The sequence below is a fragment of the Lactuca saligna genome, chromosome 4 (genome assembly GCF_052625555.1).
Source record: "Lactuca saligna cultivar CGN05327 chromosome 4, ASM5262555v1, whole genome shotgun sequence".
Lineage (NCBI taxonomy): Eukaryota > Viridiplantae > Streptophyta > Magnoliopsida > Asterales > Asteraceae > Lactuca > Lactuca saligna.
The window spans coordinates 312,952,217-312,977,922 of record NC_136420.1 but is presented as its reverse complement, the minus strand read 5'-3'; the positions used below and the strand labels follow the sequence as shown (position 1 = coordinate 312,977,922).

The 25,706-nt window shown below is 36.2% G+C and overlaps 1 protein-coding gene across 2 annotated transcripts; it reads left to right on the top strand.

Moving 5' to 3' along the window:
- Window positions 1-860: 860 nt before the first annotated feature.
- On the top strand, window positions 861-24,835 carry LOC145039553 (early nodulin-like protein 20). Of its 2 annotated transcripts, XM_078987589.1 has the most exons (3): window positions 861-1,237; window positions 2,074-2,423; window positions 24,710-24,835. In XM_078987589.1, the coding sequence occupies exons 1-2, from the start codon at window positions 1,048-1,050 to the stop codon at window positions 2,406-2,408; spliced, it is 525 nt and encodes a 174-aa protein (XP_078843715.1). In that variant the 5' UTR covers window positions 861-1,047; the 3' UTR covers window positions 2,409-2,423; window positions 24,710-24,835. The 2 variants fall into 2 exon arrangements, with proteins under 2 accessions (XP_078843715.1, XP_078843714.1); XM_078987588.1 differs by lacking the exon at window positions 24,710-24,835 and having other exon boundaries at window positions 876-1,237; window positions 2,074-2,612.
- Window positions 24,836-25,706: the final 871 nt, after the last annotated feature.

The window sequence follows — 25,706 nt, the reverse complement described above, 5'->3', positions numbered from 1 at the left end:
GTTGTTACTCAACAACCAATTACATTTTTCGTTTCCATTCGTTGTCCCAACCACGAATCCCCACAACCACGAACCACCGGGATGATATGCACGGTCGTGGTTCGTGGCCACCTAGACCATGAATCTGTCCGTTACAACCATACCGACCGGCCTAAGTCGCATGCAACCTCTTATGGTTGTCTACTTGTCTTCTTTGACTGATGGTACCTTTAGGTTAGATAACAGCTTAGCCAAAAAGTTTGGATTACAGATACATAAGATTACACATTGATATTTTATAGAAATTTGGAAAAGATTGTGTAATTCGAACTATAGAAATAACATCGATAAATAGACTCAAACAAATAATTATATTCAAAAATTTTGTTGGGTTCGAAATTTCAAACTTACTTTTGTGAAAAATAATAAGTTCGAAACTCATATTGGAGTTCGCAATTTCAGAATTTGCTGGAAAAAAAAGTCTAAATATATATTTTTTTAGAAAAAAAAAATACAATTTATGGTAGATTTTTAAACTGGTCATTTTTTTTAACATAATAGTTATTTTTGTATTTTCTCAAAATTTTAAAATCTGTTTTTGAAAACTGGCTTTTGATGATTATTTCCTACATATATTAAAAACAAATTAGGGAAAAATAGTATTTCTGTTGTTTCACTTATTTTGAATGTACAACATGTAATGCATATAGTACATGTACCACATCTCACACGAAAACCTCCACGAGAATGGAAGAACACGAAAGTTGTACATTGGTCCAACACTAAAAGGGTGGCAGCATGGCATGAGAAGATGAAGTTTGTTATGCCCCGCTTTCGCTAAATTGCGCCGGTGGTCCACGTTACCCAGATATTTTATGTTTCCCAAATTACCCCTTGCTCGGCCACCCTCACACTGCCTTTATTTTCTCAGCTTTTTCCGAACGATTTTGGTGCTATATATGACCTCCTTCACTCTTATTAGTGTGTAAGTGTATGTGAGAGAGAGTGATTGATAAAGCCAAATACAAGATCGTTGCATACTTGTTGTAATTACAGATTTGTGGAACAATGCGCAGATCAGGAGGTGTCGTTTGGCTGAAGACGGTGGTGTTAATGGTGGCGGCTGCAGCGATGTTAGCCTGCGTGATGTGTAGAAGTCCGGTGCGCCACCTTGTCGGAGGGAAGGAAATGTGGAAACCGAATTATAATTACACTGATTGGTCTCGTGAGGAGACGTTCTACGTCGGCGACTGGCTCTGTAAGCAACACCTCTTTGTCTCTGTCTCTAATTTCAACATTTGTTATGATCCGTGATGCAATCTGTCCTGTAATTTTTTTGGTCTCGATGATGAATCATCGAATAGCAGGAGAATTCTCATCGAGCTTACGAAATTTGATTTTTCGTAATTCAATTACAGATAGTCGAATGTTTTTCGTATGCATAACATTTTACTTTGATTCTGTGTAGCTAATTCTCTGCGTTCAACTTTTTGCTTGTTCTGGATTCGTTTACTTCAGTTTTTTTACATTTTGTTTATCTAATCTATCTTCACATTCAAACAACGATCGAACGAATGGAATCCTAATGAACTCTCTAAATTTGTTGAGATTTTATCTATTTCCTAGTACTTCATGTCCTTCGGGTAAGTTGTTATCAATTTTGTTTAGTTCTTTTGCTTGTTCTTCATTCCTTACTGTGTACATTACATCTACTTGCATTTTCATCAGAATTTTCTTCGACTTAATTGTCTCTCATCAATCAATCATCGAAAGAGAAAATCTGTGCAATAAATTTCTTTCTGAATGAGGTACCATCGTATGCCAGGAAAATTCTCATAAACTTTCTATATTTGTAGTTATTGTCATTAATTACTAGCAAACTCTTGAATCTTCTTCTACCTATATACGTATCAATCTTCTCTTTGCTTCTTTTAGCAAAATATTCTGTTCTCAGTGTTATTCGATTTTGCTTATTCTGGCATCCTTAATCAGACCTGGATCATACATATAACATATCGTCAACTAATTCATCGATCACTTCTTCTTCTTCTTCTTCTAAATCACATCCAATCGATCTGTTTTCACTTTTTCCAGATTTTGTATACGACAAGCACATGTTCAACGTGTTGGAGGTGAACGAAACCAGCTACAAAAACTGCACAGATCAAGGATTCATCTTCAACATCACGAGAGGGGCTGGACGTGATGTGTTTGAGCTCACTCAACCAAAGCCATATTACTTTCTTGCAAGTGGAGGTTATTGTTACAATGGCATGAAAGTCGCTGTGAATGTGGTTGAATTCATTCCACCTCCGGCTCCTCAGCCTTCTCCGGCCAAAAGTGGTGGCACCACAATCACCGGAATCAGTTATCCTCTTATCTCATCAATCCTGATTACCACATGGGCTGTTTTCGTCATGAATCAATGAAGATTATTCAAACAGGTACAATTACACATTTATCATATATAGCTATATAAATTTGGAAATTATATATATATTATATATATAGATATAATATTAGATCATTGGATTGGATTACTAAAGTGTTTTAGATTTTGGTAAGTGATTATCGTACTTAATACTTTGTTCTTTTTTATATATTTTTTAATAGTACTAAAAACACAATGTGCACATTATTTCTGTTTTTTAAGCTGATATAATTTGATCTTGACAGCTAATTTAGAAGATATAAATTGCCTAATTATATGAAGCTTTAATAGAAAATATTCATACTATCTCATTATTTGTTAAAATTCAATTTTTTTTAATAGATTGCAAAGCTGATAAATGTATAGTTTTATCTCTGTTGTCTACATTATTTATTCACTTTATTGAATTTTCTTTATAAAAAATACGTAAACATGCTAAAGCTTATAATGAACCAATTAGATAGGACTATAATAAACAAAAACATATGTTCTTTAGGTGTTTTATGAAAAAAAAAAAAAAAAAGGTAACTTAGTTTGCCTTGTGAGATTCAAATGAAATTGTTTTATTAAATATTTATAAATAAAAATGATATATACCATTTTATGCGGCATAACAAACATATATTGTTCGTTAATTCCAATGAAATGAATTGTTACTTCTTGAACTCCATATACCTTTTCCTTCACATGTCTAATGCAGTCCTCTTTTAGCAGAGAGTATGCCACACTTCAACACAACAAAAGATAAAGGAAAAAAGAAACATAGGTCATAAAGAGGAAAAAAAACATAAAGTATAATAGTATATTTGTATATTTATTTTTATTTTATAATCATGTATGTGTTTTCTTTTAACGCAGAATTATATTCAAAACTGGTAATTTTTTGGAAAAAAAAAAAAAGAACTACAAATGATCTAAACATTTTATTAATTCCATTCATAATCGAATTTTTTATTAAATGATCTTAGATTGTTAAGACTTAAGAAAAAAAAAAAATCCAATATGTATCATAAACTCGCTTTACATAGAATCAATGAAGAACAAGTATCATGCATTATGTTTTCCCCTTATTATTTTCATTTTTGAAATATTAAAAAAAAAATCAACTTTGAAAAGGTAGACGGTGATATAACATATATTGTTGACTACATCAAAGCAAGTTGTTTAAATATGTGTGTTGTTTTACATATTTTACATATCTCACGAATGTTTGAAGCCACCTGCGATTCGTTGAATTAATTCTAACTTTTTTGTTATATTGTTTAATTTATTATTCAATTGTAAAGAAAACAAACAAACAACTTAAAAACCTAAACGTTGGTTTAAAAACCTAAATATTGGTTTAAAACCTAAATATTGGTAATTTGTTGTCATTTTAGTAAATGACTCTGTAACTAAGTTGTATTATTGTGTGAGAATACAAACAAACAGCTTATATGGATTAATGTCTCTGTAATTAAAGTACAAATTAACGTCTATGGACTTTAGGAGGCTCATAACGACGATTACAAAGGATCACCAATGATTACTTAATTTCCTTTATGATGTGATTAGACACACTTATTATTGGTCATGATAGGATGACTAAGGATGAGAGGCATGTGATTTTACTGCTTTCATGTGTTTCTAATGCATGTTACCTTGTGTTACTTTTAAGATTATATCATAAAAAATAACAAATTGGCATATATTTATGTAAAACTGAGGTTTGGTTTGCATAGCCTTTTGGAAGTATTGAATTCATCAAAGAAAATAGAATTCAATGGATTTGAAATTCAATTAAAATCTTATAGGGTGTTTAGTTGAGAAAAAAATGAAATGGAATTCAAGTTAGTATATTTGTGAATATATGGTAAATTACTAAATTTTCCTTCAAAAAGTTTCTGTTGGTGAATAAATGTTTAAAAGGAACCCAAACCAAACTGCCACCACCACAAATCTATTACGAGAACACAAACATCGTCACTTCTTATGATTTTCAAAACACAATAGATATTTAAATCAACGTTTTGTTAATCTCTCGTTCATTAAATTATTTCAAAACTATGTAAAGAAATCACATACATATTAATTTACCATGTGTCATTTCTTTTCCACGCGCATAGGGCATTAATCTTTATTTTTTTTAACGGTTTTTGACGTTGTATTCATTTACATTATTTAATCATAATTTTTTTGAAGGTTTATTCATCTATTGGAAACTGACTTTTATAAAAATGGATAATCCGAATTAAAATAAAAATAAAATATAATAAAAAATAAAATAAAATAAAATAAAATAAAAAAACTTAGGAATGTTTTTTTGCAAAACCTTTTGTAAACAAAATGTTAATGTGAAAAAACATAAATGAAAAGCTTGAAACATTTAAAAAAAAGGATAATGACTTAAAAGGATAATATATTTTCGGTTTATCATATTTGGTCACTGAGTTTTTTTTTTATCCATATTACCCTTTAACTTGTTAAATTGTATGCATTCAGTTTTTATGGCTACTCCAAGTTAGACGGTAAAAATTACTTAATAAGGTAATATATTTCTCACTTTACACATTTAATCATTAATATTTTTGTACGTATTTAGTCTTTAATATTTTTTTTGTTACAAAATAAGACATTTTTGTTTTTGTACTCATTCAGTACTTATGAATGATTTATTTAAGTTTTTCTCACGACATCTTACATGGAACATTCATTAATGAGGTGTTTGGGACTTTTGATGCTTATGTTCATCACGATCTCGAATACTTGGTTGCTTAGGTTATGTATTGTGAACATCATAACTTCTTCATACAATTCCGGATTTTAACGATCTTTATATCCATTTGTTCGTATTTTTGTCTACTAAACCTTTCATTTTGATTACTTCCGTTAAATAGTAATATATTTTTTGCTTAAGATCTTTATATCCTTACGTTTTTTAATGAATGCATGTATGGACGTTTGTTTTTATAAAATCGTACGTAAAAATATATTACATGTTAACGGGGGTAATCTTAACGAAAGTTGTAGTTGACTCAAAAAACGAACACATGAATATAAAGATCGTTAAAATCTGATATCGTATGAAGAAGTTACGACGATTGGAATACAATATCTAAGCCAAACAACAAGACCTACATAACCAAGCAGTCGAGATCGCGATGGACATAAGCATCAATAGCCCCCCAAACACTTCTGTAACATTCCAAAAATACGACCCAAAAATTTCATTTTTCATTCAAGTGAGAACATTATTTCAAATCATAGTTCATAACCCAAATAAAATACGTATGTCAGATATTAGAAAAATCAGAGAGTGTCCCATAAACAGAATCCATATGATGTGTGCAATGCAGTCATCCCGAGCTTTTTCCCTTACCACTGGAAGTACCTGAAACATAAACTGAAATCGTAAGCACAAAGATTAGTGAGTTCCCCAAACTACCCAATACCATACATAATAAATCATACACTGGGCCCCCACCCGGCTTTAGGCCTCGCCTGACATTGAACCTTGCTCAGTATATAGATATGTTACTTTCAGGCCTTTCCTGTTACTGGGCCTCGCCCGCTATACACATACAATTAATATCACATAATCATGCTAACACATATAATGATCATAACACTAGCATATATTCCAATCCTCAGGCCTCACCTAACATTGAGACCTACTCGGTATACATACCAACACATAACACATGCAAGGGTCGTGCAGACTCCTAGCATCCTAACATAATTAATAAGGCCGATATTGGTGCCTTAGACCCGCTAAACCAGTGAGGAAACTTACCTCAAATACTGAATCTCATAGAATTAGCTGCTGCCCTAACGACTCCCCAAGCTATCAATATAAAATAACACCTTTTCAACAATTGGGTTCCAGATTATATTAATTAATCCATACTTGGGGTAAAAGGACCATTTTACCCCTTGGCCTAGTTTAATCCAAAACTAAGGCCCAAAACCAAAAGATCCACAAAGGCCCACTTATGGCCAAATTTTCCAAATTGGGCCCAAACCCCCAAATGGGCCTTGCCCTATGGCCCACTAAAATTCCTTAATCCAAAATTCCATATGGCCCAGAAGGCCCAAAACAAAGAGGTCCAAGAAAATGGACCAAATAACGCCAAGCCTAACTGCCTGAGTACTCAGTTGTACGCTAAGTGTACACGCTGCATGGCTTGTACGCTGTGCGTATGAGGTTGTACGCCCAACGTACTCACTTATTAAGCCTTCTCTACAATAAGTCCTTAACTACTTAAGTCCAAGAGTCCTGATCACAGATCTGAATCATATACAACATCTTAATCCGTAAAGTCAACAACTTAGTGGCTTTACATTCCCCAAATGGGCCCAAACTCGAAATATAACAATCTACTTCCATAAAAATGGCCATTACTCATGCATGGTTGGATTAAAGCTTCAAAGGTTGCAACTTTATGACTCTAGGACCCATAGAAAACTAAGAGTGGCAACTCTAAGCTTCAGAAACGGAAATAATACACAAGAGCTCATCTATGGGACCAAAAAGGGTCCAAAAGCTAAAACATGAAGCTCTAAGCTTCTAAAGATCAAGATCAAGGCTTTATACCTTACACAAGCTAGAAATAAAGCAGATAATCCATATCTACAAGCTCCTTCTTGAACCACCACCTTGCTCGAACCTTCTCTTCCTTGAAAACGTGACACAACACACCAAAATGCACTCAAAAGACCTTCAAAGCTCGAGAACATTCAATAATGGGGTTAGGGTTTCGTGGAGGCGATTTAGGGACAAGATGGGGTTGATAAAGAAGATCCTTAGGTCATAATGTTCTTTAAATAGTGCTCAAACCCTAAATATTAGGGTTTTGGGGACTGGACACGTACGTTATGCATACTTGTATGCAGCGCGTACGTGCTTGGCACCCGCGATCATTCCACATCAGTACGCCCAACGTACATAGGGTGGTACGCCTTGCATACTTCATACCTTAAGCCTAATAAGAAAAGATCCAATGATTTAAGGGCCAACTCATAATAATTAAATAACCCATAAATTAAAATAAATACCTTGGAAATTATCGAGCATTACAATTCTCCTCCACTTGAATCAGATTTCGTCCTCGAAGTCTGCTGTCTCAAACAACTTAGGATAGTGCTCCCTCATCTTCCCATCGGGTTCCCAAGTCCACAACCTTGTTCCTCAAGGTTTTCGTCTTCCGGTTTAAATTTACCACCGGTCTCTCAATATAATTCAGGCGGTCATCTACCTGAATACCCTCCAAATGTACAACTGCGGAATCATCCACTAAACATTTCTGCAGCTAAGAGACATGAACTGTGCTATGAATCTGAATAAGCTCGGATGGAAGATCTAAACGATATGCAACCCGGCCCACCAGAGCCAAAACCCTGAAGAGACCAATATACTTGGGGCCCAACTTGTCCCGCTTCCTAAACCGGATGACACCTTCAGGAGAACCATATCTCCTACCTGAAACTCCAAGTCTGACCAGCACCTGTCGGCATAGCTCTTCTTCTAACTTTGAGTTGTCTGGAGCCTGCACCGAACCTATTGAATCAGCTCGGTGGTCTTGAGCGCCACCTCGGTACTCCCCATAACTCGTTGAACGACCTCGTCCGCTGCATTTCCTCCTATAAAACATCTCAAAAAGTGGTCAATCAATGTTGTTGGGCTATACTTAGTGGTTTATGCTTTGTTTTGAATGTATTATGTTGTTCTCGATGGGATTAGTGTATTCTCATTGGGCTTATTATGTATGGGCTTTAGGTTATCGGTTTAGTATATATATGATCTGTGTATTGCCGTTCTTAGCTAATGTGTTTTTTTTGGAGAATCCTAGTGATTCACAACAAAAGTGTGATTGAGTGTACTTGACAACTACTCAATATAATTGTGTGCATTCATGTTATTGAAACGTGTTCTTGATATATCTAATTATTGTTTCGTATCATTGTTTGATTAAGATTCCACATTAAATCAAACGATTGCATTGATACTTTGATAGATCCGAATTCAGGGACTAACAAGTGGTATTAGAGCCTTAAAACCGACTTAAGGCTGTTTTAGTATCAATTGCATTCGAAACAATAATTTGTTTGTGGTGTTATTGGGTTGTTTTGAAAAAGTGTTTTGTTGTTCATCATGTAGCTGGCTGATTCAGTCGCTGAAAATTGCTTGAACAAATACCAAAGTAACAATAATAACTCTACATGAACAAGATCTCTGTTGTGCTGAAAGATAATACCGATATACCCAAACTACGGTGTCGGAACTCCCGAAGTGATCTTCAAAAAGAAATAAAGTCCACATGGTCAAGATACATGGTTCGTCAATCGTAGATCAAGAGTGACAAGTCATAAAAATCCCATAAACTGAAGGTTGCGAAACAATTTTGTTAATCAAATGCAACGGCGGTACAATCCTCGCGAAGAAAAATATGATGTCCGACTGCGGTATGGAGTAATCATCATGGAAAGAATAATATTCTTCCAATATAATCAGCATGAAGTGAACAAATGTGACTATCAAAGGTTGGGTTGTGGCAAAAATTGGTATTAAAAAAATAATTGGTTTTTAAAATAAAAATCTTATTAATAGAAATTGATTATAATAAAAAGTTGGTATTAAAAAAATTGGTGTTAAAAAAAATTGGCTAAATAAAATTTTTGGCTAAAAACTAATTGGTGTTAATTAAAAAAAGGGCAAAAGAATAAAGAAAAAAGGGGGAGGGGTTTCTATGAGAGGGGGGAGGAAGGAGGAAGTGGAAGGAGGAGGACGAAGAGTGAGGTACCGAAGAGAGAGGGGCTGAAGAGAGGGAGGTACCGGATAGGAAGGAGGTTGCGGGTTTGAGAAGACTATAATGGAGATTAAGTAAGTTGTGGGTGAGAGGATTGTAGTGGGGAGGGAGGAGTACCGAAGTAGTATGAGAGGCTGGAGGAGCTACCGAGGATGAGAAGGTACTGAATAGAGGGAAGGTTTCTGCGGTTGAGAGGGGTAGGTAGAAGAAGTTGAGTTGCGGTGAAAAGAGGGCAGAAGCAAAGGTTGCAGTCATGGGGAAGACTGTGGTGCGAGGTCTGAAAAAAATATCAAGGCTTCAATCTGTCGTAGAGTGTATGTAAGAGGGTATTCGGACCGCAGAGGCTTCGGTCTCCAATACTAGGCCTGAGAGGGGTACCGTAGGGTCCTCTGATGAGAGGGTCTCCGGTAGCTGAGAAGGCTTCAGTAGCTGAGAAGATCTCTCGTACCAAGATTAAGAGGGGTACCACAGAGGCTTCTCAGGAGGCTTCGGTAGGATAGCTTTTGGTCAACGGTTCTAGGAACCAAGGAGGGCAATGATGACGACGAAAAATGTTATTTTTCATGAAAAAATGATACCGAAAAGGTCATTTCTTCATATTTTAACAAGGGGAATCTTTTCTCGAGCATATTGGGTCACAAAGAGGTGTTGGGAAGGCAAAAACTTGAGGGGACAAGGCTTTGGTCAAGGAAAAAAGTGGAGTGTGTATGGGGTTTAAGGGGAAAAAAGTTGATGGGATTAGTTAAGTCACATTGTTTTTTGCTTGCAAGGGTAACTAAAGTGGAGTATGCTTTCCAAAAAATAGTAGCAAGGATATGTGGCTTTTTGCAAACAAATTAGCACGTCCAAGATCTAACATATAGAGATCTACAGTAACAAAAATTTGAAGAACAAGTGAACTTTATACCTCTTTGAAGAATAATAGTTGCTGGGAAAGAAAATCTTCAAAGAAAAAAAAATTCTCTTCTCCACTTTCGTCAATAAATGCCCAAGATTTTGTGTCACTTTTCTAAGAAAAAAAAACTTCCTGGAACAAATTCTTAAAGATCTTCAAATATTTTTAGAACACAACAATCTTCTCCCATTTTTTATTCTTCTTCAACAGCATAATAAAGAAAACTTTGTAAACTTGGATCTTCCAACAAAAAATTGAACAATACAACAACAATTGGTTTATTCTTCTAAGCTTGAATAAACATCAAAAAGAGAAAAACTCATCATAAAAGTTTCCAGTTTGAACTCGAAAATTCTTGCAAACATCGAACAAATCTTCAAGATAAACACCGAACGGGAGTTGTTCCCTCGAACTAATCGCTTAAAGCTTCAAGGTACGACTCTGATAGCAATTGTTGAAACCCATTTTGATGATATGTTGATATGGAATAATAAGAACATCTTCAGATTTAACGATTAAATATGAAGAACATAAAAGAGATGAGTAATTCAATAATTTTTACTAAAAAGAGATAAAATAAGATATGAAGAACATGGTTGGGAGAGATAACTCTCCCTTGGTGGGAGAGATCCCACCATACTTTCTCTCTCTAGACAAACTACATTTTAGTGCACTATTACTTTTACAATGACCACCTCTCTCTATTTATAAGGAGAGAGAAGCCAACAATACAATAAAGGGAATAAATAACCTAACTTATCACTCATAATTTATAAATAAAGAGATAAGGAGAAGATACATACCCGTCATAACATCGGGAGATGCACACACCTCCTTTGCCGTTAGCTGGAAAGCCTTGCTCTTCGCCGCTGGTGCATCTGCTCGGCCCTGGCGGCCGTTAGTAATCCGAAGATTCGCAGGAGCAGGTGCCAATACCGGTCCTGTAGCAGCCAAACTCGGATAATGTTATAACATCCCGACTCTTAGTTATTTATTTAAAACTTTCATATTTAAAATTTTGGACCTATTCGATGAGTTGGTTGCCCCAACTCGTCATGTAGAAACTGATAAAGTCGTGTGGATTCTAGAATCTACTCGAAGAGTTGGAGGACCTAAGTTGACGAGTAGAGGGTGTGAATGAAAATCCTAATTTTTAGTGTTTACACCCTATTTAATGGACCTTAAGTCCTTTCCCCTAGCCACCCTTGCCACTTTCATGTCTAAAGAGCAAACCTTAAGAGAACTAAACCCTATTTGAGTGTATATGAGGCTAAAAGAGTGTGTTTGGTGCATTTCTTGAAGGAGGCTTGAAGATTTGGAGTCTTGGAACGAGAAGAAGCTTGTAGATCCAGCATCTACATCGTGTTGGCACTCATTTGGAGGTAAAACGTCTTTACCATGGCTTTCCATCCCTTAGATCTCTCCTTATACAAGTTTATGGGCATTTTGGTGCAAAATGGGGCCCATTCTCGGGTTGGAACTTGTCACAAGGATATGGATTTAGATCTAGACTCCTCTATGCCCTCTTTGACAGTAAGCCTCAAGCTTTATGAAGCTTTGGCCCTGCTCAATGCCCTAAAACTCTTACCAAGCTTAGTATGGATGATTTTAGCCTCATACACACTCAAATAAGGTTTAGTTCGCTTAAGTTTTTCTCTCTGGATGTGAAAGTGGCTAGGGGAAAGGACTTAAGTTCCTTTAAATAGGGTGCAAAGCCTAAAAATTAGGGTTTTCATGCACAACCTCTACTCGTCAAGTTGGGTCCTCCAACTTGTCGAGTAGATTCTAGAATCCACGCGGCTTTATCAATTTCTACACGTCGAGTTGGGGCAACCAACTCGTCGAGTAGGTCCAAAATTTTGAATATGAAAGTTTTAAATAAATACCTGGGAGTTGGGATGTTACAATTCTCCCCCACTTGAACTAGACTTCATCCTCGAAGTCCACTACCGCAAACATATCTGATTAATGCTACCGCATTTCCGCCTATGGCAATAACCCGAAAAGGTCCAATATATTGGGGGACCTAATTTCCTTTTCTTTCTGAAGCAAATCACACCCTTCCAGGGTGAGACCTTTAGTAATACCATGTCGCCGACCTGGAACTCCAACTTAGATCGGCGTCTGTCGACGTAACTCTTCTGCCGAATCTGAGCGGTCTACAGTCACTGCCTGATCTGTGAATCCTCTTGGTAGTCTACATAACTACCTCAGTCCATCCCATCTCCCTTTGACCAATCTCACCCCAAAAGACTGGGGTGCGACATATTCGCCCATACAATAACTCATAAGGTGGAGCACCAATACTGGAATGAAAGTTGTTGTTATAGGAGAACTCTACAATGGATAGGTAGGAGTCCCAGCGCCCATCATGTTGGCACTCATTTGGAGGTAAAAAAAGTCTTTACCTTGGCTTTCAATCCCTTAGATCTCTTCTTATATAGTTTTATGGGCATTTTGGTGCAAAATGGGGGTCATTCTCGGGTTAGAACTTGTCACAAGGATATTGATTTAGATCTAGACTCATCTGTCACACTCCAAAACCTGAACGGCGGAATCGTACGGGGGTGGAGGATGTCATGTATAATATCACAACAATGCAAAGTAGTAAACAAGCAACAACATCATCCATTGCACTAATAATATAAGTTCATACAAGTGTGTTCTGTCAAGTTATATAGACACCAAAAAGTACATCAAAATAAAATAGGAGTCTTGAACAAGCTCCATCTTCTCAAAAACCTGGCACCGGTACTTGTCTACTGGTGGCCTGAGAATACAAGTTATTTTGAAAGCGAGTATCAGCTTTAAAGCTGGTGAGATCATAAGTATATTAGTGTCTGAGTTTGTATGAAAGAATTTGTAAGATGTTTGAAAGATGTAATGTATAAGTTTTGTAAAGTTTGTATTTGTTTGAACTATCCTAGAAAAACCCTATGTTTCCTACTAAGAGTAGCCTTCTACCAAGGCATCTAGTAACTGTGTGTCTCTCTAGTAAGAGTGTGTAATTTCCCAAATCCGACTATCATTAACCAAAAATATAGTTTTTACATTACCGTGCATCGTGTGAATGTTCACGAAGTAAATGTAAAGGGAAAAGTATTATAGTACCGTCAAGGTTGTAGAACTCATTACTCGGTACCTGTTTGGCCGACTACCGAGTAGCGAGTACTCGGGAGTACTCAGGAGTACCCGGGGAGTACTCGGATTCGGTAATTAATGTGGAAATATTTTAAGGGAAATTATATATGTCAAAATCATAAGTTGATTGAAATATATAACAAAATTAGATACATGTGAATACACAAAAACTGAAAAACACATAATGGTCTCACTTCATGAATAATTACTGAAAATTTATGATATATATGTAGTAATAATCGAATGTGTGTATGTTAAATAATAAGTCATTAAGTATAATATTCATATTAATCACCTAGCTGACCAGGTTTTACAACACTGCTTAGTTTAGTAAGGGCCCGATCGGGGAGTACTCGGGATTCTATAACTCGCCTCGGTAAAGGACCGAGTAGAGAGTACTCGGAGGAGTAATCGGCCAACTCGGTGAGTTTTACAACACTGAGTACCGTAGTGTTGTATTAAGTAACTAATGTTGTACTAACTACCTTAAACCAATTGCTATTTAAAGTACCATGTGATCGGCTTGTACCCTACTACCGACTCAATAGTAAAACGACGATGTAAGACGCTGTAAGAAATGAAATTTGGCACCCGTAGACTTACAAGTCCCACTGTAGTGAGCAACAAGGTGTAGGATAGTCAATCCAGTATAGATCTATATGCAAACTCATACGCTCCCCAATTAAGGAGATTCTGGATACAAAAACGGTCATGGCAGGTAGTGCCATGACCCGTTTAATGGCTCACATAACTGAATGTAAAGTATATGTAATGTATGTGCTAGTTGTATTGTGTGTTCTTCCTCTGTCTAGCATGTATGTTTGTTTCTCATCACTATGTATTATGTTTGTTTCTCATCACTATGTATTGTGTTTGTTTCTCAGCACTATGTATTATGTTTGTTTCTCATCACTATGTATTATGTTTGTTTCTCATCACTATAAGTTATGACTCATGTATGAACTGACTCTTTGTATGATTCATTGTTCTAGTATTAGTATTAGTAAAACCCTAAACTACGCCTATTGTAGTTTACTAGTAATATAACTTGTACGTATGAACATGGGAGTATACCCTTGCTACCCAGGGTATTGAATTGACGGGAAGAACCTTTATGACTATATATGTACACATGATATATAACTAATAGTTAAACGACCTTCGGACGGTTACCCGACATCCTACCAGACCACATCCCAACGGGGAAAAGGAAATAAGGCGGGTTAACCTTCCTAAGTCCTTCAAACATTACTTATATAACTATAGATATCTAGGCATGCATTTGACAATATAAAAGTATAATAGAAGTTTCGTAAAAGAATTTGATATGTAAAAGAGTTTTTAAGACAGATTGAAGTAAAACAGTTTGAAAGTAAGAGATTCACTTGTTGATAGTTATTAATCACATGTGATTGAGATAATAACTATCGTAACATTACTTGTATTCCCCCCCACCCCATAAAAGTATTTATAAACATTTAAAAGGTTAATTAAGGGGTATGAACTCACCTGCAGTGAGTGGTTTGTTCGGAAGTGTCGGTCAATGTGCTAGGTGTCAAGTGAGGACTTGACACACAATGGTCCTAGTTATCATATAATAAACATAGATGTAATCTAATTAGTCAATTAATAACTAATTAATCAAGTTAAGACATCCTAGGTCGTGGAAACACTTTGATTCAAGTGTTATAGGTACCAAAGGGTTGCACCTAAGGGTTGTATGACATAACATTGGAGTTTATGGCCCATGAACCACCCCTTTATCGAGTTTGCAGCCCATGACCATTTCCCCATGAGTTTAGGGCCGTAAAATCATGGTACTAAGTGCCAAATTGTGTTTTGAGGTCTTACAAGTCATGATTGGGCATCAAATGATCAACTCCAAGCCTTAGGAAAGCATTAGGGTCATAATAAGACCAACTTGTGGAGTTTATGGCCAAATGACCATATTCTTATGTGTTCACGGTTGTAAACTCTCTTAGGGACATGTTTTGATTGTTGTTTAAGGTCTTAAACACTTCTAGTAAGGTTCAAGGTTGGCATCCAAGGCTTAGGAAGGGACTAATGTCCATTTTACCACTTAAAAATGGGTTTACGGCCCAAGAACATCCTTGGCCATAAAATCCTTTGTTCTTGTGTTATTTGATGATTTTCAAGTGTTATAAGTGTCATACTAAGCATACAAGAAGCTATAGCAAGTGCACTTACAAGATCGGAGCTCGATTGGGTGTTTAAGGTCCAAGAACACTAGTGTGTGTTCTTGGTGTTTTGGAAATCTAATCAAAACACGAAATTTGATGGATTAAAAGATGTATAATCACTAGTTGTTATGATATAACAACAAATCAAGCCAAGAAGTACTTACATTCTCAGGAAATCGGGTGAAAACCGGGATGGTAGTTGAGAGTGTTTGGAGTTTGCTCTTGAGATTGCAAGTAACAAATGAGGTAGTTTGGGGAGTAAACTCATGCTTATGGCATGAGTTTACGGTTTTGGAAGAATTTTCGGCCCAAACATAAAAGTTTGGCCGGGAATTCCTTAACTACATGGTACTTGGGGTTTTGGAATTTCAAGACTCGAGACGACACTTTCTTTCACCCGTTTGTTTAAAGAATAATTATTAAAATAATCATACGAACTTTAAATTTGCTAAACAAATAAAAATGAACTTGACTTATAATTTGGAATAATTGACTTTAGGGTTTAACCGAATGAAAATTCCGGGTTGTCACACCTTAGGCCCTCTTTGATAGAAAGCCTCAATCTTTATGAAGCTTTGACCCACCTCCATGCCCTACAACTCTTCCTAAGCTTAGTATGGACGATTTTAGCCTCACACACTTACTCAAATAGGGTTTAGTTCGCTTAGGGTTTGCTCTCTGGACGTGAAAGTGGAAAGGGTGGTTGGGGGAAAGGACTTAAGGTCGTTTAAATAGGGTGCAAACCCTAAAAATTGGGATTTTCATGCACAGCCTCTACTCGTCGAGTTAGGTTATCCAACTCGTCGAGTAGATTCTAGAATTCACGAGGATTTATCAATTTCTACACTACGAGTTAGGGCAACCAACTCGTCAAGTAGGTCCAAAATTTTGAATATGAAAGCTTTAAATAAATACCTGGGAGTCAGGATGTTACAATTATCCCCCACTTGAACTAGACTTTGTCCTCAAAGTCCACTGTCGCAAACAGATCCGGGTAATGCTCTCGCATTTCCGCCTCCGGCTCCCAAGTCCACTCAGATCCTCGCATGTGCTTCCATTATACCTTTACCAAAGGTACCTCCTTGTTCCGTAGAACCTTCACTTTCCTCTCTAGCCGCTGCTTGATTTGCTAAATCCTCTCAATAGTCTGCAGAACTACCTCGGTCTATCCCATCACCCTGTGACCAATCTCACCCCAACAGACTAGGGTGTGACATCTCTGTCCATACAACAGCTCATAACGTGGAGCACTAATACTGGAATGAAAGTTGTTATTGTAGGAGAACTCTACAAGGGGTAGGTAGGAGTCCCAGCTCCCACCGAAGTCAATGACGCAGGTTCTCAGCATATCCTCAAGAGTCTGTATGGTCCCACATCAACTTGGAAGGAGAACGAAACATTTCCTTAAAAGGGGTGTGGATACATTCCTTGACACAATGCATTTAAAAGTCGTGAGGGTAGCAGATCCCACAAGAACTTTGCAGTTAAGCGTACATGGGCGAGAGCAATCCAGTGATGGGTGACCCCCTAGGAAGCTTTCACACTAGGAGCCCAAAGCGGACAATATTATGATATGTGCCAGAGGGGGATGTTACAAATGGTATCAAAGTTGGGGCACGGGTCGATATGTTCGATGAGGACGTCAAAACCTATAATGGGGCTGAAGGTGGGTTGCACCTGATCCCACATCGGCTTGGAAGGAGAACGAAACATTTCCTTAAAAGGGGTGTGGATACCTTCCTTGACATAATGTGTTTTAAAGTCGTGAGGACAACAGATCCCATAAGAACTCTACAGTTAAGCGTGCCCGGGTGAGAGCAATCTAGGGATGGGTGACCCCCTGGAAAGTTTTCGCGTTAGGAACCCAAAGCGGACAATATTGTGGCACATGCCAATGGGGATGTTACAATTGGACCTTCTTGTGGCTCCTCTGATTGCACTGAAAGAAAATCAGATCAGATGTTGGAGTGATGATGGTGGTATCAGTACAGTCTCTGCTGATATGACCAGTCCGGTCGCATTTGAAGCAGCCATAACCACCCACATTGCATGTCCCTACGTGCAAGCTACTCAGTTACCACAGCAGCCTCGGCCCTGCAGGTCCTTCCCCCTCGTACCAACTACCTTGGGCCTCTTGCCCAAACCCACAACATTGGAAACAGAATCTGGCTTCCTCTTTTTCTCCATCTCCAAATCAATCTCCCTCTCTCTAGCCCTCGCTATCATGTCTTCCAGCATCTTACAGCTGGATCGGCTATAACAAACTGCCAAATATCACTCCTCAACATTGCATGGTACTGGGCCTTCTTCATCTCCTCGTCTGCCACATATTGCGGAACCAGAAGTGCCCTCTCCCTAAACATAGTGGTGATCTCAGCCACTATCTCAGTTGATCTCAGCCACCGTCTCAGTAGTCTGGTGAAGATCCTAGAACTCTTGTGCCAGCTGATGTTCCTTAACCATCGGTACAAACTCAGCTCGGAACCTGGTTGAGAAATCACTACAGGTCATCGAATCAATGACATCATCATCTCTTATAGCACGCCCTACCTCCTCCCACCAATCACGTTCCATATCCTTCAAGAGGCAGGAAGCTAGTCTGACAGTGTCCCCCTCGGGACATCGACTAGTATAAAAGGCGTTAGCAACATCTGTTAACCACCTACTACTTTCAATGGGATCCCTCACCCCATGATAATCTAGTGCTCGGAATGACTGAAACTCCCTGAAAGTCATAGAACATGTCCCGAACAAAGCCACAATCTCAGTGCAAAAGGCGCTCAATCACTCATCAAGATTCTCCCCAATACCCTCCTTGACCATGCCAAAGATCACAAGAGTCTGCTTAAGGACACGACTTGTAATCTCCGACGAGATGAACTCCCTCGTCTGGTCATCAAGCTGCCCGACTCCAGAACCTGAGCCTGAACCCTCCCCCAGCACCGGAACTGCCCACTAGCCTGCCCCGCAACGCCACTATACTGAAAATAGACCATATAAAGCATCATAATATGCATCAAACATACACATCGGGGAAATCAAAACTCCACAAGCTCCTTGTCTTCATCAAAACCTTCTTGGATCGAGTACGAATCCTCTGCTTCTAGTAGTACAGGCTCATACTACCGTCCACATATATCCGTACTTTTCTCAAGGAGTGCATTAACTCAACCAAGTTACGTTACATCTCACAATTCCTTCACAGACAATGATCCTAACACTAAATCTCATCCTAGGTTTTCCTAGAGCAAACTCCACACCACTCTCCGCTATCAGCTACAGGAGGAACTCCTGCTAACTTCCTGTAACTAGCTCACGAATACAATTACATATTACTAAAACTAGATAATTCTTCGAATGAGAGGTCTCACACTACAACGGTTAGACTCCAACAAGAGTTGCATAATAGATTTAAAACCTAACCCTCTAAAATTATTTAGTTCCCAAAATATGTAACTTAGAATATTCCTTTACTAGTTAGTTGATGCTAGTTAGAACTCCTAAAAGCACAAAACAAGCAGCATTCGAGCACCAAGTAATCAGAACCAAGCATAACCTAATCAGGCCATTTTATTACTGACTGATCAGAACTAGCATGCAAGTCTATAAGTTGGTACATGAGGCATACAAAGGAATCTCTCCTAGATCCTTAGCCCTAAAATAGCATGTGATTCACAATTCACAACTCAAACATATTATAAGCATGTGTAGGTATTTTGGGATAACTTACTTGAGCTCAGCTGATTGCACACACAACACCCTTTCTTATTTTAGAAAAGCTTTTCTTAAATATGTTTATCCTTTGCAAACTTACCAAATCCTCGGCTTGAGTTTAGACACACCTGAGAGTGTGCCTGAATCCCTCAAACCAAGGCTCTGATACTAACTTGAAACAACCGAAAATTATGACCAAAAAATTTCATTTGTGATTTAAGTAAAAATAGTATTATACATCATTTTTCATACATCTCAAAAAAATAAACGTTTCAACATCATGAAAATCAGAGTATGTCCCGTAAACAAAATCCATAATGTGTGTGCGATGTAGTCAACCCGAGCTCTTCCCCTTGGAACCGGAAGTACCCGAAACATAAACTAAAAACCGTAAGCACAAAGCTTAGTGAGTTCCCCAAGATACCACATACCAAACATATCACATAACGGGCCCCACCCACACTCGTATAACGGGCCCCACCCACACTCGCGTAACGCTCCCCGCCTAATGAGATACGGGCCTCGCCCACACTCGTAATACGTGCCCCACCCAATAAGCATACATATACAAGCACATACAAGTATCACACAGACAACAAGTATATCAACATAAGCAATCAACGTTCAGCCTTCTTGCCTTACACCTGCTAAACCTAGTGAGGAAACTCACCTCGAAAAGCTGAATGAAACAAATGATCCCTGACTGTTGGTCCTACAGCTCCCCAAGCTATCAATTTCCACAAAAAAAACTAACTAACATTTGGGATCTACATTACAACTAACAATCTCTACTTAGGGTAAAAAGACCATTTTACCCCTACCCTAGTTGCGCCTAAGAATGGAGCCCATAACCATAATCCAATGGGCCTAAAAGTTCAACAATCCATCAAGGCTCAAAATATGGCCCAATTTCAAATTAGGTCTAAATCCTTCACATGGGCCTTAGCCTAAGCCCCAATATCATACTTGGCCTAAAAACTACCAAAGTCAGATGGCCCAACTCACCCTAACCTTTCAAGCCCAAACCAAGGCCCAAACCGAAAGTCCAAAATTGAAATGCCAATAAACTGAGTACGATAGGCGTACTCATCTAGTACACTAAGCAAACCGCATTGAGGGCTTACACACCTAGTGTACAGGCTTGTACGACCATCGTACTCAACCAATTAGCCAACTTCGAGATTAAGCTCCTAATATGTTAAGACTTTGTTCCAGAATGTAAATTTGACCCCTTTAAGCTGAAATGCCATGTAAAGTTGCTAACTTTACGTCCATACATGACCATAAGAAACTCTAAATCTTAATAAGAACCTAATGAAGGACTTAATGGATGCATGAAGCCCCTAAACTGTTGGGTTTTAAGCATTATAATACTCCTATGGTGCACATGCAACCCTAAATGATTTGGATCTATGTTTTCTCAAATTATACATGTATTTTGTTTTTCCAAAGCATTCACCCTAGCTAGTATACAATTGAAGCTATATAACAAAAACTTAGTTTGGATGCTTACCTCTTGAGTAGGGTAGAGTTCTTGACCTTTGAAAGCTTGAGCACCTCAAGTGTGATGCCTCTAATGGTTCACAAACACCAATATGCAAGAGGAGGTTTTAAGAGAATAAGATACTTGACTCTAAAGAGTGTGTAGTCGATTTTGGCTTATGGGGTCACTATTTATAATGTGGCAAATGCTAGGGTTACACTTTGTAAACCCTAATAACCCATGACTTTCCACATTCTCATGCTTCATGGGCTTAACCTCCATGGACTATGCATGGATTAGTTTAGTCCATAATCATGGATCATTGGCCCACATTACAAGAGCCATTGATTTATATAATCAATCCCCATATATTCAATTAGTCTCTTTTGATCACAAAATTAATTCTTGATCAATACTAATTAAATAATATTAATATATTATACTTGTAATATATTAATAAATCACAAATAACCTTATTCTCAAAAATCCATCCTATAAAATTGCAGTGGTGAAGGCAACCCAAAAGGACCATACTACTATCAGGTCAAGCACATACTAGTTATAGGTATGGGCTTAGACACTAAATCCAACATAAACTCCATAAAGTTGGCACCTTTATGCCAAAGGAGTCCATAAAGATCTTGAATCTGAATGAATAAGCCTTTGGGACGTCTTAATCCCGATATTCATCCAAACCATGGCTAAAAACATAACTATTTAACCAAAAAGAATATCTAAACATCAAGCAACTAAGATAAGAACTTGATACCTCAAACTTCTTGCAAAATGGGCAGAGGTTTTGGATCCAATACCTCTTCTTCAGGCTAAGCAACTTCTAGCTTCTTCAACTCCTTTAAAATACACAAAGATGAACACCAAAAGCTCACACACTCAACAATGGAGGATGAGACTCGAATTTAGGGTTTCTGGACATAAGAGGCTGATAATGAGGCTAACACTTGGGACGTAATGACATTATATAGGGCTTACACCCTAAAGTCAGGGTTTTAGGGATCTGACCACATACGTTGCACATACCACTTCGTACGCTTGGTGTACGTGCATGCCTCTGCGATCCTTAATGATTCACTTACGTCTCGTGCACACCAAGCTGACGCCCAGCGTATGGTATCAGCAAGGCCCATTCATGAAAGCCCAAGTCTTTTAAGCGCAACAACAACTTACATGATTAAAACTATAAAATAAATGACTAAATATATAATTAATACCTTGGAACCATCGGGTGTTACAATATATATATATATATATATATATATATATATATATATATATATATATATATATATATATATATATATATATATATATATATATGAAAATTAAAACATAGTTTAATTTTATTTGTGAAATAAAAAACAATACTTTGCCATTTATTGAATCCGAATAAAATAAGAATGAAATTTATTTGTAGGAAGGTAAGATTTTTTGTCTCTTCATATTTTTTTTTATCAAACCAACAATGAATCATTAGATAAATCAATAGTAATATGATTCACAATAATAATAATAATAATAATAATAATAAAATCTCAAAAAACACTTTCATAATTCATTTTTAGTATGTCAATCAAAAATTCATTTTACGGATAGTGAATAATGACAAAATTATCGTAAAAATGAATTATTGAGACATTAATTTCAAGATTTTTTTTTATGAATTATATTATTTTTTATTTATTTAATGTTTTTTTTTGTTTCGCTAAAAAATATACATATTAAAAATTTCATACATTACCAAAACTTTCTTTTTTACCGAATCTATATCCGCAATTTATATAACAAAATAAAAACAGTTTTGTCTTTTATTTCACATAAAGGCAGTAGTAGTGACTCTTTTAGCGAAGATTAATTATGTCACATCTTTATATATATTAAAAGAGAAACTTGATGATATCACCTTCAACAATCAGAATCATTCATTATGTTTTCTTGATTAATTTCAACCCTATGATCAAATTGCTCAAAATTGATGACATCATGTTAAATTAAACACGGTTACACTGCTTCCTAACCTCTCCATAGTTTCCAAACTCGATTGCATTCCTAACCTAAAAATCACAGAAACTTTAACCTTAATTCAGCTCCAACCCTTGCAAGAACCTTAATCGTCTGTTTAGCTTAGCCGCCGCATCCCTATATTATTTGTATGAACAATAATGAGTGGAAGATCAAGGCTGGATTTTGGTAAATAAAAGCACAAATGAAAGTTTAAGGTTGGATCTGGAAAAATCGAAAGTAAAGATATTTTGTATATAGTCGCACCCTTATGTCCTCTTTATGAACTGAATTCATCGAGTATAAAATATAAATATGTTGAGACTCTATGCAAGATATTCAGAGTCACAATCAGCACAAACACAAGATCTTTTTACTTTTCAACTTCAAGTTGCTTCATTTTTGGTTCTTCTTGTATCTTACACAAATACACTTCTAGCTTCTTAATTGGTGCTAGGAACTTCCATCATTTTATATGATGTTATACCGAAATCATCAGTAAGTAAAAGTAAAAAAATTAAACTTTTTTCTCATGCAGAAAGTATGGAGAAGTTACCAAAACTTGTGGAGGATATTGTCCAAACCAGGTTGTTTCATCACTCATAAGCACAAATCACCCTAAAATTACTTGAAATTGAAGACAATCATCTTTTCATCACTCCTCCTAAAAACCCTTCACCTTTATATTCGCTTATCATGAAACGATTTAATTCTTGCATGTGAACGGTATTCACATCTGGTTCTATGTTTTCAATGGTTTGTGTAAATCAAATCTTATAATTTTTTTTGTCATTATGATATTCTAAGTATATATTTAATCTTGCACATAGGGTATTTGACGCAATGTCTCACCGAGTTATTTGTTTAAGTTTTGTTGTTTGAAACAAAGATATTAATGGCTAAATGAAGTTGCTTGTGAAGGTGTATAAAACTTTTTCTAAGTTTCGATAAGTGTGACTACAGTTTTACAAAACGACCTCATAATGAGGTCTATGATGCCTGTATACTAATTGAAGCTTGGGGATGGGTTAATTTTAGAGATTTAGGTATTGAGTTCCATCTTCATGGATTTGATAGATGATTTTGACTAATAAATGAATTCATGGATTAATCCAAGTACTATAATGGGAAACTACAATTATGATCATATTTGATTTTTATTATTTGGAGTTTCTTATCTTATATATTATGAATGCCTAACAAAACTAACTTGGTTTCTTTTTGTTAGCCTAATTATGTCGTCAGAAAACTTTTACACATCGTTCCCGAGTTTAACAAAAGAAAAGAAAAGAAGAGAAAAGAAAATCATGAGATAAAAGAAGAGAAAGGAAAGGAAAATAAAATTTTCTTTTGTATTCCCGTGTTGAAGAGAAGTGGAAAGAAAATGAATCATTTTCTTCTTGCTTTCCAAATCCTCCCAAATCGGAAGGAAAGTTAGGAAGGAAAGTGATCCTCCCATTTCCCTTCACTTCCCTCTTTTAATGAAACTTGGGAACACCAATTTCTTTTATTTTCTTCTCATTTCCACTCATTTCCTTTCCTTTCTCTCGTTAAGTTGAACTCGGGAACGGGGTGTTAGTGGAAATTAGATAGAAAGATATAGTGGTTATGTTGGTCTCCTATAACGGGTAATGTTTGATTAGCTTTGTATATCTTGAATCCCTACTATAACAACTTGCACTACCATTGGTGGCTTGATTTTAATCGCAAAAAAACATTGGAAAAGTGATAAAAATATTTTTCCATATGGATAAGAAAACTTTTCTTTCGTTGATTCATCTCAATTTACAAAATTATGTTGATTAAACATTTCGCCATCTTTGTATTTTGTTAAAAAAAAATATGCTAATTTTTAGAAAATTATTATATCGTATGGAAACCACATTACAATTTACTTTCTTGTCAATCATTTAGGAAAAAGTGATAAAAGATTATGTCAATGCGATAAATCAAATTTTCTTTCTTTCCATCCTTTATGACCATTAGATTCTATCAAGTTTTTTTTAATCAAATTCACTAGGTACTTAAACTGTTAATGACAAATTTTACCATCCTAACCTTCAGGGTAAGGTGATTGGCCGATTGCCAGAGATGGAAATCAACAAGAGGAATTGATGGTAAAATGGTAGACAACTAATATTTCAAGGATGAGTGTGAAAGTAAGTTTCTTGTAACATTTTCATTTACAAAATAAAAATGATTATGAAGTTTAAATCTAAAAGTTTATTTTATTTTATTTTTTTAGGTTATTGAATTCCTTTTTAGTTGTTTTTATGTCAATTTATTTGATGTTATCTTGCAATCATTTAGAGCAGAGTGAGAAACATATCCTTATGAAAGACTTTTACACAACTTTTTTAATAAATATATATTGAGTTTTGATGATGATTTAGACAATATCACTTGACTTTTCTGATGTTGGAAAGAGATATCAATTATTCCAGGTATAGATAAACCCAAAGTGATCGATTTCAAAAGCATGACAACAATTTATTCCTAATATAATTTTTCTAATTCAAATAAATTACAAAAATGTTGTGCTTTGAAATGAAATTAAAAAGAAATCGAAGTATAAAATTTTATAAATTTATGCTTTTAACGCATCAAATAACCAATGAATTGTTTTACACTGATGACATACGGTAAACCTTTTTGTTTCTGACTATTCTTTGTTTTCTTTTTGTTGTTATTTGGTCATATGATTTTTGTTTATGAGAGTACTTTTTTATGAATATTACTTTTTATAGGATTGGAATGGACTCTTTTGAATAAAAGCAATGGAATTGGTGATATGTTTATTTTTACGTTGAAACCTTGCAACTTTATTAACAAAAGCTAGAAATTATCAAACTACAACACCTGGATCACTCTAAAGAGATTATTACTTATATGGTTTTATGGACAAATGATGTATGAATAACATGTTTGTCCAGAGTTAGTGGAGAGTTGCAAAGGTGGAATAAAATCAAGTTGTTTCATTCCTTAAACATAAAATGAGATATTTTGTATAGTTAATATCACTACCTTTTACCTTTTGGACTAAAAAAAGGATATTGGGGCA

Coding starts and splice junctions, on each gene's coding strand:
- LOC145039553 (XM_078987589.1), top strand. CDS start 1,048: ATGCGCAGATCAGGAGGTGTCGTTTGGCTGAAGACGGTGGTGTTAATG. Junction 1,238..2,073: donor CTACGTCGGCGACTGGCTCT/GTAAGCAACACC, acceptor CACTTTTTCCAG/ATTTTGTATACGACAAGCAC.